The sequence below is a fragment of the Salmo salar genome, chromosome ssa12 (assembly GCF_905237065.1).
Source record: "Salmo salar chromosome ssa12, Ssal_v3.1, whole genome shotgun sequence".
NCBI classification, from domain to species: domain Eukaryota; kingdom Metazoa; phylum Chordata; class Actinopteri; order Salmoniformes; family Salmonidae; genus Salmo; species Salmo salar.
The window spans coordinates 52914846-52927834 of record NC_059453.1 but is presented as its reverse complement, the minus strand read 5'-3'; the positions used below and the strand labels follow the sequence as shown (position 1 = coordinate 52927834).

The following is a 12989-nucleotide window of genomic DNA, read 5'->3' as shown; positions in this document are numbered from 1 at the left end:
CACCAAACATAAATGAAATATGAAAACCCTTCTACATTTTAGAGATCATCAAACTCTCAACTACAAATGCAGGGTTTTTGTAGTTAAACTTTGTGCAGCTGTAAAAAAGGTAAAACAAAAAGTCGAAGATAAATCTTTTTCTCAGACAGACAAGTTAGTTTGTTGGTTTTAAAAATCGAATTGCCGGCAATAATGATACAAAATAAAATCTGTTAAAGACAGTTAGCTTTAGATCATAAAAATAATGACCGATAAATGATTCTGAATGTTCAGCCTCCTTGTCCTCTGCAACATGACATTAGCCCACAGTTGTCATATAGACATGTGGTTTTCCTGTGAACAAGCTCCACATCTGCTTTTCTATTGAAACATTTATTCTTTGTCCCAGTCACTGCCACCATCTTCTGTGAAGTCAGACTAACAGTATGTATGTAGCTGTCTAAATAATGACCTTGTTCATCCCTGATATGGCTGGTCATCTGTTTTTGCTCATCCTCCTTTTCGGTGAGTTATTTTTCCGTTCCAAGTTCCATCATCTGTTTGTGCTACAGGATATTCCATTCTTCTTTCCCCTCTTTTAGTCTTTTACTTTAGGAACTCTTAATATTTCAACATGTTATGGTTATAATAAGTCTGTCTTATTCCATTGATCATCCTATTAATTTATATTTCTCTGTCATTATTTTACATTTTGTTCAGATAAGAATGACCACTGCTTGATAACATGGCTGTGAATGCATTCCAGGCTATTCTGCTTCGCCAGCTTGTGTAAAGTGTTCCCATCTCATGTTTTCTTATTTTTCATAATGGCTAAAAGAGCATGATAATGACCCATTTTGTTATGTCTAGATACCTTCCAGTACATCAAAGCCAAAGGTCAGTATCATTATTATGAATTTAAAGCTGCATTATGGAACATTTTAGGATACCAGACAAAACAACGGGTTACCAAAATATTGAAATAGTGATTGAAATATTTTCAATAAAAACGTTATTTTGATGAATTCATCGGAGTCAACATGGGTCAGCATCCCCATGGAATGCTTTCGATACATTGTAAAATCCATGCCCCGACTGTTTGGTATACTCCGTGTAGTCCCGACACAAATCTAGGGTTTGTACCCAAGCCAGCTGGTGGATCATTCTAAATGTTCCGTTGTGACAGCTGGAGATGATCGGATTTCAATATTGAAACAATGTTGCAAATGTCGGAGACAGACAGCAAGGTTAATACAAATCTCCGCTGTTGAAAACCAAATGCTAGTCTAAAGTAAATGGGATATAATATCTAAATTCTTTTTACAGTGGAGATCAAGTTTATAAATTGCCTGGCTGGGCTGATGAGATAGTGGATTGAGCAGTCAAATGGAATAGTGAATAGACTTGTTTTTGTGTTTGCAAACGTTGTGCGCATCGCTCTCGTGCGGCAACGTTTACAAACACAAAAAATAGTCTACTCACTATTCCATTTGACTGCTCAATCCACTGTGATGACAGAACAAAAAAAGCCTCTATTTACATGTTGCATATGAGTGCATTTCATGCTACTTTGGATTATCATTGGAGTTTAAGGCTCGTATGAATGTCCTGCTTATTATAATGTTTCTTTCATCATTGCAAATCAACTGCATTATACTTAAAATAACTTAAACTTCAACCAGTAAAATGTCTCTTTTGCTATGGCTTTGTCAGTGAGTGTTTAGCATTCTAGCTAACAACTTGCTGTATCCAAAATAGTTATTTTACAAAGATCACAACCAAATATAATCTCAGTGACAATTCAAGCAAGAATCAAAACATCATTGTCAGCGTAGGTGAGCCCCCAAAAGGTTATTTTGTTTAGAAGTAATAAAAACATAAATGTAGGCTATGTTGAATGGGGAGTAGATGGCATGGCTTTCTTACTGCAGCCAAGAGTCACGCGCATCTGTACGTGATGTCATTGTGTCGTGCACTGGAAAGTATGGAACGCCATTTGGGTCTTCTCATTTCAAAAAAGATACACGTGAAATAACACTGTTTGATGTGTCAAATAACACTATTTGAAGCGTAAAATAAGCTTGTTGACCAATCAGGACCTGGATATGACTGTACGTCACAATCATTTAACACGTTCGTTACCTTTTACGTAGTTATTACAGATTGATTACACTATCACTTGTGTTTCATATGTCACAGCGATTCACCGATATGTATGATGCTAGTAAAGTCTTTGGTCTTGCGCACCTGCCGCTGCAGCACAAGCGCAGACACACCTCCCCAAACTCTGGGACAGTTCTGGTCAGAAAATCCATCACTTCCGTTGTTTGGCTGTGCCCATATAGCAACGTTCCACAATGAGCATATGTCCTGGTGGAAGGATGAAAATAAAACTCATTTACTCAGAACAATAATATATATGTCTTTAATGAAAGACATGTCCTTCATCTTTTGTTTAAATGTTGGCAACCGTTTTACAAAAGCAAAATGCCCATCGAAGCCGAGGATTATTGTGTGATAACTCCCTCCTAAGGGCTGTTCCTGCCATGGGTTCTCATTGTTTATTGTTAAATAGACAACAGTGTCTTAATTGTTTTCTCTTTCAAACTCATATAATATTAAGTGGTACATTATCTGTATGAGTAGTTAAACATTGAAAATGAATTTATAATTCAATTAAAAATACACTCCATCATCCCTCTAATGTCACAGATCTTCCTCGGCCCAGTCTAACAGTGATTCCTGCAGTCATCAAAGAGAGAGACTCAGTTCAGCTGAACTGTCAGACTCCTTCATCTGTCTCTGAGTGTTACTTCAAAATGGAAGGGCAAGTGGAATTCACCCTACCATCACCCTGTCAACAGACTCTCACAGGAACACTACTGGTGAGGTGGACAGGTCAGAGTTCACCAGCTGAGGTCAAAATACAATGTCAGTACAGTGCTACAGGTTCACAGTTTAGATCCATGTTCAGTGAGCCTTCAACAGTCACAATTCAGGGTAAGAAGACTATTTGAATGGTTGTAAACAATATACTGTTGTGCCATCATTACCATGTTCCTCTTGTGATATGTTATCATACTGTTTGTTGTCATAAACTATTACATGAAGCATTCAAGCAATATATTATATCTCCTTAATTTCCCATACTGTCGCTGCATGAGGTAATGGACTCAAGATCCTTAAGTCTGAAATAACAAGGAGGGATTAGGCTATCAGTAAATTTCTGAAAACTACTAAATGCTAAATTCCCCTTTTCTCACAGACCTTCCTCAGCTGACAGTGAGTTCTACAGTCATCAGAGAGACAGAATCAGTTCAGCTGAGTTGTGAGACTCCTCCATCTCTCCCTGTGTCTCACTGTTACTTCTACATAGAGGGGAGGAAGAATCTTCCAGACTCATTGTGTACGCAGACAATAACAGGAACTCAGCTGCTGAAGAGGGCAGATCAAACATTTCCAGTTGTGGTCAAAGTGAAGTGTTACTATGCTGTATGGAAGTCTCACACATCTCCGTTTAGTAACTCTGTCTCAGTCACTGTTCAGGGTAAGTAGGTGGTTTAAACAATGATACACTTCACTGTTATACTGTATTAATTATGCTCGTTCTGAAAATGAGAAGAAAAAAAATAGAAAATTAGATGTATTTCCTAAACGTCTTCATTTGACATAATGATAGGATTTACTGTACTTTGTACAAACATAAATGCTGACATAGTTGAACATTTGATTAAAGGATTTTCCATACTGTTAGTATGTATGGATTACCTGTAATGTTTTTTAAATGCAACTTTCAAAGAGACACTATTCTCCTGATCTCACAGACCCACCTCCTCCCAGGCTGACAGTCAGTTCTACAGTCATCAGTGAGAGAGACTCCAGTTCAGCTGAGCTGTGACTCTCCTCCATCTGTCTCTGTGTCTCAGTGTTACTTCTACACAGAGGGGAGAGATCCTAAACCCTCACCCTGTACGAAGTCACTCACGGGGACTGAGCTGCTCTCGTCGGCAGGTCAAAGTTCATCTGCTGAGATCAAACTGAGATGTTTTTACACAGTAGAAACTCACTTTCCATCGATGCACAGTGGTTCTGTCTCTCTATCTATTCTTGGTAAGAAATTAATATTCAGATTGTCTTGAATGATTCTGTTAAAATCACAATTTCACCCAATGTCATTTCAAAATAGTTGTTGTGAAGACAATAAATCCATATAATATTTGAAATGTATATGTCAAAAGTAGAGTTCTAAGATCCCTCAGGAAACAACCACAGAGACAGGCCAAAGTACAATCAAAGGTTCTTTATAAACTCATCTTTACACAGTAATACACAGTATCACTACGGCCCTATTAGAAACGTATAAATAGGCTGGGATTTAGGGCTGTAGACTAACTAGAAGCAATGGGCCAAACTAACATAGAAGTTGATTCGCGATCGGTGGCCAATGTTCATTTGAGTCCTTCCGAGCAGGGTTTGTTCGTTCGGTTCTACCCGAGCAGGATTAGATTGGCTCAACCCGAGCAGGGATCGTTAGTCGATGGCTGGTCTGGTAGTCGATTGCTGGTTTGGTGTTCAACGGCAGGTCACCTTCTGTCCTCGCTCCTCACCGGCCTGGCTGCGTGGTAAAGTTGGGTGTAGCGACTCAGCTGCGTCAGGCGTGTCCCCCGTGTCTGTAGTCGTGGGGGACAGAAAACATACAATTAGAGGATGTACTGGCCAACAATTGGGGACTGACTGTCACACTCACACGTTTGAAACAAGCACTTTCCTAGTAGTGCTGTAGAGCTTTGTGATTTGTGTCTTTCCTACAGCAGGGGACCAGAAGAGAGGTGCAGGGAGTCGGTCGAAAGGTCCCTGGTTCAGCTCCTTTTAACTCTAGTTCTGGGGCGTGCTTAGCAATTCGTTTGAGGAGGGAGGAGGTGATTGAGAATTGGCATCAGCTGTCTCAATGTCCCTTTAGTCCATGCTAATCTGTGGAATCACAGCACACCACACAAAAATAGTCCATACCGATTCAATTTGATTTCACACGTAAGAATGTAAGGAATTAGGTGAAAGGCAGTCATTGTAAACACACAGCACACATGATTAAATGGCACTCATAAATATAAATGATATCAAATAAGACATGCTGATATGTAATATAAAGAGAATGGCAGGCTCTAGTTTAGTAAGTCAGTGTCACTTGTGACATATAAACTCAGAAAAAAGAAATGTCCCTTTTTCAGGACCCTGTCTTTCAAAGATAATACGTAAAAATCCAAATAACTTGCAGATCTTCATTGTAAAGGGTTTAAACACTGTTTCCCATTCTTGTTCAATGAACCATAAACAATTAATGAACATGCACCTGTGAAACGATCGTTAAGACACTAACAGCTTATGGTTCATTGAACAATGCTCGTTCATTGAACAAGCATGGGAAACAGTGTTTAAACCCTTTACAATGAAGATCTGCAAGTTATTTGGATTTTTACGTATTATCTTTGAAAAACAGGGTCCTGAAAAAGGGCAAAACAATATTTTGCTGAGTTTATATGTCACAAGTGAAGCAATTAAGGTCACAGTTAGGACACTAAAGAAACTTAAGACACTAAAGAGACCTTTCTACTGACTATGTGTCACGCCCTGGCCATAGAGAGGGTTTTTATTCTCTATTTTTGTTAGGCCACGGTGTGACTAGGGTGGGCATTCTATGTCTTTTTTCAATGTTTTTGTATTTCTTTGTTTTGGCCTGGTATGGCTCTCAATCGGGGACAGCTGTACATCGTTGTCGCTGATTGGGAGCCATACTTAGGTAGCCCTTTTTCCCACCTGTCCTTGTGGGTAGTTAACTTTGTTTGTGGCACTTTGCCCTGTAAGCTTCACGGTAGTTTTGTAATGTTAATTGGTTTTGCTGGCGTTATTTCAATAAAGAGGAAAATGTAGGCTCACCACGCTGCACCTTGGTCTACTTCATCCGACGGTCGTGACAGAACTACCCACCTTCAACGGACCAAGCAGCGTGGTAAGGAGGAGCAGAGGGTTCAGGACTCCTGGACTTGGGAAGAGATACTGGACGGAAAGGGACCCTGGAGACAGGCTGGAGAATACCGCCGCCCGCCAGAGGAGATAGAGGCAGCGAATGCAGAACGGCTTTTCTGGGAGGATCGGCTGGCACGGCAAGAGGAGGAGAGGCAGCCCCAAGATTGTTTTGGGGGAGGCACACGGGACGGTCGGGCGGAGCCAAGGATGGAACCAGAGCCAGTCGGGGTGAAGTTGGAGGTGAGCGAAGGGAGCGAAGCAGAGACAGTGAAGGAGTTGATGGGGAGATTGGAGGAGAGAGCTATGAGAGAGCTGCTGTGTTGGTGCATGAGGCACGACATTTGCCCTACGGAGCATGTCCTCGAATTGATGTCACCTGAGTCAGCTCTCCATACTCATCCTGAGGTGCGTGCTAGCCATCTGGTGAAGACTGTGCCAGCCCCACGCACCAGGCCTCCTGTGTGCCTCCCCAGCCCTGCACGTCTTGTGTTAGCTTTGCGCTCCAGACCTCCAGTGCGCCTCCACAACCCGGTGAGTCCTGCGCCCTCTCCACGCACGGTTTCCCCAGTTCGCCTGGAGAACCCAGTGCGGCTTCAGCCAACTCCCCGTGCTTACCGTGGCGAGCATTTGACTGGTCAGGCACCGTGCTATGGGGTGATGCGCACGGTGTCGAGGCCGAGCATCCACAGGCCAGTGTGCTCGGTGCCAGCGTCCCACATTTGCCGGGGGGAAGCGGGCACCCAGCCAGTAGGGGTGGTGCCAGTCCTGCACTCGTGACCGCCAGTGCGCCTCCACGGCCCAGTGTATCCGGTGCCTGCTCCCAGAGCCAGGCCTCCTGCATGTCTCTCCAGCCGGGTGAGTCCTGTGCCTGCTCCCAGAGCCAGGCCTCCTGCATGTCTCTCCAGCCGGGTGAGTCCTGTGCCTGCTCCTAGAGCCAGGCCTCCTGCAAGTCTCCCCAGCCTGGTGAGTCCTGTGCCTGCTCCCAGAGCCAGGCCTCCTGCATGTCTCCCCAGCCTGGTGCGTCCTGCGCCAGAGCCGTCTGCCTGACCGGAGCTGCCAGAGCCGTCCGCCTGTCCTGTGCCGCCAGAGCCGCCCGCCTGTCCGGCGCAGCCAGAGTTGCCCGCCTGTCCGGCACAAGTTAGGCAATTAAGGTCACAGTTATGAAAACGTAGGACACTAAAGAGGTCTTTCTACTCACTCTGAAAAACAGCAAAAGAAACATGCCCAGGGTGCCTGCTCATCTGTGTGAACGTGCCTTAAACATGCAGCAAGGAGGCATGAGGACTGCAGATGTGGCCAGGGCAATAAATTGCAATGTCCGTACTGTGAGACGCCTAAGCCAGCGCTACAGAGAGACAGGACGGACAGCTGATCCGGGATCGGTACATCCAAACATCACACCTGCGGGACAGGTACAGGATGGCAACAACAACTGCCAGGGTTACACCAGGAACGCACAATCCCTCCATCAGTGCTCAAACTGTCCGTAATAGGCTGAGAGAGGCTGGACTGAGGGCTTGTAGGCCTGTTGTAAGGCAGGTCCTCACCAGACATCACTGGCAAAAATGTCGCCTATGGGCACAAACCCACCGTCGCTGGACCAGACAGGACTGGCAAAAAGTGCTCTTCACTGACGAGTTGCGGTTTGGTCTTACCTGGGGTGATGGTCAGATTCGCGTTTATCGTGAAGGGACGAGCGTTACACCGAGGCCTGTACTCTGGAGCGGGATCGCTTTGGAGGTGGAGGGTCCGTCATGGTCTGGGGCGGTGTGTCACAGCATCATCGGACTGAGCTTGTTGTCATTTCAGGCAATCTCAATGCTGTGCGTTACAGGGAAGACATCCTCCTCCCTCATGTGGTACCCTTCCTGCAGGCTCATCCTGACATGACCCTCCAGCATGACAATGCCACCAGCCATACTGATGGTTCTGTGCATGATTTCCTGCAAGACAGGAATGTCAGTGTTCTGCCATGGCCAGCGAATAGCAAGGATCTCAATCCCATTGAGCACGTCTGGGACCTGTTGGATCGGAGGGTGAGGGCTAGGGCCATTCCCCCCAGAAATGTCCGGGAACTTGCAGGTGCCTTGGTGTAAGACTGGGGTGACATCTCGCAGCAAGAACTGGCAAATCTGGTGCATTCAATGAGTAGGAGATGCACTGCAGTACTTAATGCAGCTGGTGGCCACACCAGATACTGACTGTTACTTTTGATTTTGACCCCCCCCTTTGTTCAGGGACACATTATTCCATTTCTGTTAGTCACATGTCTATGGAAGTTGTTCAGTTTATGTCTCAGTTGTTGAATCTTGTCATGTTCATACAAATATTTACACATTGCTGAAAATATATGCAGTTGACAGTGAGAGGACGTTTCTTTTTTTGCTGAGTTTACATTACATTCAAATAGAGTGATGTAAAAAGGAGTCTCTGTTCTTTCCTAACAGATCCAAAACCAGACATTACAGTCCATTTTGATGGGTACTTCACCATCATCTGTTTGATTCCTGGATCCGTCAGTCCTGACACCACCTGTAACCTGTATGTTGGAGAGGAGAGTCAGCCATCCTTCACAGAAAAGATCTGGAAAGAAAAAAGCAAAGCTTCCAAACAGTGGTTCTGTAGATTCACTGTAACTGAGAGGGATGTTATCAGAACTCTACAGTATGTGAGACGTATGGAGGTGAGCTGTGACTACAGAGTGAGCTCAGGACCAAACTCTCTCTCCCACGCAGTGATGGGTACAGCTTTACAGGTGAGTCATTATCTAAACAAATCTATCAGGGCTGCAGGTCTTCATGATCTGACTCACTTTGATTTTAGCATCTTCTTAGTATGACTATATTCATTCTGACCAACAAACTAAATACCACATTTCAATCAGAAATTCAGATTTCACGTCTGTGATCCAACAACTATACAGACACCTTCTATAGCAGGTTGGCTACACATTTGTGCTTTTATAGTGGCGCAGCTGTTATTTTTAAGCAAAGCAAGTTTCAGCAATAAGAATAGTTGTGTTAATGTGTAAATGAAGCTGTTCTGTTAGATAATTAAGCTGTTCTATAGATATGACACCAGCCTCAACACCAATGCCTGGGATCATCAGCACAAGTAATAGAATGTCTGTGTTCATCTAGTGGAGTGTTTAGATCGTATCTATGTGCTGTTATACTTCTGCTGTTAGATAACATGGTGACTTCATTCTAGGAAGCTGTCAACAACAATCAGCACCTTATCTGTCCTGAAAGACTTTATCACCTTATGAATTGGTCTTATCATCTCTATAATGAGGAGAAATATAATCTACCAGGGCTAGAAGCAATCTGTCCGTAGTGATTTTTATAGTCCTACTTTGCCCACTTTGAATAGACAAGTTATGAAGGTATTTCAAAAGGCCAACAACACCATGATGATCATTAATACGATCATGAATAAAATGCTAATTTCATTAATATGTGTTTTCTCAGTGGGTATGACTCCAGGTCCTAGATCTACTTTGCCTCCCAGCAAGACAGTGAGTCCTACAGAAGGTGTGTTGGGCCTCTAAATGACCATCTCTGCAAATAGTAATTACACAGTCAAGAGTTTAGATTACGGGCCTGTAAAATTAAGTGTCCCAAATGTGAATGTAAAACCTTATTCTTGTGTAATCATATTGCTTCCCACTAGTTTCAACTGTTACTTCTACCTTTACCCCAGAAACCACAGTGACACCAACTACCAGTAAGTAGATCCACCAATTTTAACTTTTTTGAAAATACAATATCTTTGTTCACATTCATTCACTAAAGCTCTGACCGGTTAACTAAAAGATGTATTCATAGCTGCTTGTAATTTCAGTCCAGATTTTTAACCACTTTTAGTCCATCTGATTTGTAGGTAACGTGTAGAGTACTTCTCTCTTTCTGCTTATTGAAAGACCTTAGATATTACATTAATTTACGTTTGTTCTTGTGTAATATGAGTAATCTCTTCTCACCAGGTTTGACCTCCCCTTAAACCCCTAGCACGACAGTGAATCCTTCATCAGGTCTCTTAGTCATCTTTATCTAGTTAGCATATAGAATAAAACAAATAGAGTAGCTTATCTTCTCCATGTTGAGTTTTTTCCCATCACAAATTTGCCTCATTACAAAAAGAGGTTGATATTTGATTGATTAAAATCAACCCATTTAGATGTATTTTTGTATAATCAGATCCAATGATTTGCTTTGCATCAGGGTCGACTGTTTGCTGTACTTTGACCACTGACACCCCAGCGAGTCCAACTGAAAGTAAGTATAGCCAATAGATTTAATTTAGCTTGCTTAATGTTTGTGTCTACTAAAGCATAAACCAGTTTTGCAAATATAGCCAAATGTAAATTCAGTCAAGGCTTTAGGATTAATCAAACAATTGGTCTCTTCTTAGAAATATTTGCATAACTCTGTAATTAAACTGTCCTTCTCTCTTGCATGTGCCCAGGAGGTCAAAGCTCAACAGAAAGTGATGTGGAATCAAACAGTAAAGAAAGCATTCTGTGTAAGTATCCTTTTCTAGCTGTCTTTTATCACACATATGAAAACAGAGCTGTGCACATTTTCTTAGAAGAACAATAATGTGGTCCAAGAGCTAATGACCTCTCCCGTTGTCATCATGTCACCAAATAGTGGGGCAATTATGGCAGGCAGCAGTGGCTTCTGGAGTGGGCGTGTTCCTGGTAGGATTGACAGCTGTCTGTCTCTGCAGGAGGACCAGTGAGTACATTAGATTCTGCATAACAAATCATTTGCAAATGTACCGTGCTGACATTAATGTAAGTTCCTTTGGCATGGGTTAATTTATCAACTCATTTTGATCATATTGTATAGATTAGACTATATTCAATATAATTCATTTAGCCTCATTTGTTTTTCAGAGAAAACCAATTCTCAGAGGTAAGAATTCCCTTGTGAATATGATGCAGATTGTATCAACCTTTAGTTCTGTATTGTCCATGATGAGATGTTCTTACCACAACCTTCTTATACTTTTATGTTGTACAGACCTACATCCAGACAGGATGATCACAGACAATGTATGTTCCAAACAAAATACATCAAACATACACAGGGATACGACTTACAGAACTATATACAGACATGTACAAACACTGTAAATCTAATTTTTACTGTGTTTCTGTTGTAGATGATTTGGTGTCTATGGGAGCGGTGAGCAGCGGAGTCATGGTGAGTATTCTACATTACAGTGGTATCTGTACACATATACCCCTCTGACAGAGGAGGCTGGTGGGATGAGTTATAGGAGGATGGGCTCAGTGTAATGATTGGAATGGAATTAATAGGACGGAGGCAAACAAATCAAACACATTAAAACTAGGTGTTTGACTCCATTCCATTCATTCCATTTCAACGATTACAATGAGCCTGTCCTCCTACAACTCCTCTCACCAGCATCCTCTGCCCTCTGACTGTCTGATCTGAGGATCAAGACCTTAATGTTTCATTAGTAGTGCTTCAACATACGAATGTTCAAAGTATCAAACCAACAGCTATATTTATTTACAGATTTATATGGTCATTTATATTTATTACCAAATAATAAATGATTTCTTAATACATGAATTCATGTTAAACCTTGTAAATGTGTTCCTAAGTAGGTACAGAGTTTAGTCGTATGACTATTTTTGATCAAATAACCTACATCTTGCATTGGATATGTGTAGACCTCAGAATGACACAAAACCCACAAACACTTCCTGTGATACAAAGGAGGGTGCAGTTCATGTCACGAGTTAGAGATTAGAATAGACAGACAGTTTGTTAGACTGGAGGATAAAAAGTCTCTCTCTTCTCTCTCTTCTTCTCCCTCACTCTCTACTACAGGTGGATTCAGGAGATGCCAGAATCGATTCTCAGGTCACTTCTGTACTGTCCACGTTCATGCCCTCAGGTTTGTCCCTCAGATCTCGGGACCATCTGGAAGTGCACAGCTACTGTACATGCTTAAACGTTGGGCCTAACCTTATCAACCATATCAAAACACATATATGACACTTAAAACAGAAATTAATTTGTCAGAGCATCTGTGGAGCTTGAGAATAGAGCTGTAGATCTGCAGGGTGGTTTGAGTCATGAGGAGAAGTGTGAAATGACATCAAGCCCTGTTACTTGCACTTTTTCTATTTGGATGTTACCAACGCAATAGGGCAAACTCAACTAAGTAACACACATGCAATGTAGACATGTAAAATACACATGATCCCCCCTCAAACACACACACACTCATACATACATACATACACAACCTCTTACTCATGGAATTGTCTCTCTCTGTGATGTGCAGGTAACGTTGATGTGGATACACAGGCATTTGCAAATGAACATGTAAGTAATGCACAAATGTCCTATTCATTGTATTATATTATATTGTTATATTATTATTATTATACATAGCATTGTTTTCACAGTCAGACTGACTAGAGGATAAAAGTATCTCTCTTTCTCTCACTGTGTTTCATGACTTTCAGTTTAAGATTGGTCTTACATCCTCATAAAATACCCCTTATGAATTACATTAACTGTACTGTAGATTCAAAGCCCTAAAGTGAATTTGTTTCTTTCCTCTAGTCTGACACTTACCATGTATACAGCTCAATCCCCGACAGACCAGCAACCTCAGCCCAGCCGGATGGGTTGTACAGTCTTCTGTAGACACACTGAAACTACACCACTGGCTCTCTGTAGCTATGTCTCACACAAATACATTCTTTCTCACATGATATCCTTTGTTTATCACACATCCAGTTACTGTAAATAAGTTGCTTAACAGGTAATATATCTACTGTATTACACATAGACAACTGGTTTCTGCTACATGTCTATCCATAATATCTGTTACTGTGTTCATATTTTTATTTTGGGGTTTTTGGAGGGGTCCGGGGCATACTCTCCTTTGAGCATTTTTCTTATTTCTTTTCCCTAGTAAATGCTGAATCTACTGTA

At 42.1% G+C, this 12989-nt stretch overlaps 2 protein-coding genes across 2 annotated transcripts in view; both read left to right on the top strand.

Annotated features, from left to right (window-relative positions):
* LOC123725649 (uncharacterized) overlaps positions 1 to 12989 on the top strand; it is a 25989-nt gene extending 13000 nt beyond the window's left edge. Inside the window, exons 5-14 of the mRNA XM_045692122.1 lie at positions 9676 to 9729; positions 10227 to 10280; positions 10471 to 10527; positions 10656 to 10742; positions 10904 to 10922; positions 11031 to 11062; positions 11173 to 11213; positions 11871 to 11937; positions 12331 to 12371; positions 12615 to 12989. Coding sequence (XP_045548078.1) covers positions 9676 to 9729; positions 10227 to 10280; positions 10471 to 10527; positions 10656 to 10742; positions 10904 to 10922; positions 11031 to 11062; positions 11173 to 11213; positions 11871 to 11937; positions 12331 to 12371; positions 12615 to 12698 — 536 coding nt within the window. The 3' untranslated portion in view covers positions 12699 to 12989. The remainder of the gene's footprint in view (positions 1 to 9675; positions 9730 to 10226; positions 10281 to 10470; positions 10528 to 10655; positions 10743 to 10903; positions 10923 to 11030; positions 11063 to 11172; positions 11214 to 11870; positions 11938 to 12330; positions 12372 to 12614) is intronic.
* On the top strand, positions 332 to 8723 carry LOC123725594 (uncharacterized). Its single transcript, XM_045692032.1, has 6 exons — positions 332 to 504; positions 850 to 876; positions 2692 to 2979; positions 3245 to 3526; positions 3804 to 4089; positions 8451 to 8723. The coding sequence occupies exons 1-5, from the start codon at positions 447 to 449 to the stop codon at positions 3875 to 3877; spliced, it is 729 nt and encodes a 242-aa protein (XP_045547988.1). The 5' UTR covers positions 332 to 446; the 3' UTR covers positions 3878 to 4089; positions 8451 to 8723.

Bases quoted from the DNA above. Each gene is read 5' to 3' on its own strand.
- LOC123725594 (XM_045692032.1), top strand. From the start codon at position 447: ATGACCTTGTTCATCCCTGATATGGCTGGTCATCTGTTTTTGCTCATC. The intron at 505-849 runs GTGAGTTATTTT...TGTTATGTCTAG, and splicing joins TTTGCTCATCCTCCTTTTCG to ATACCTTCCAGTACATCAAA. The intron at 3,527-3,803 runs GTAAGTAGGTGG...CTGATCTCACAG, and splicing joins TGTCTCAGTCACTGTTCAGG to ACCCACCTCCTCCCAGGCTG.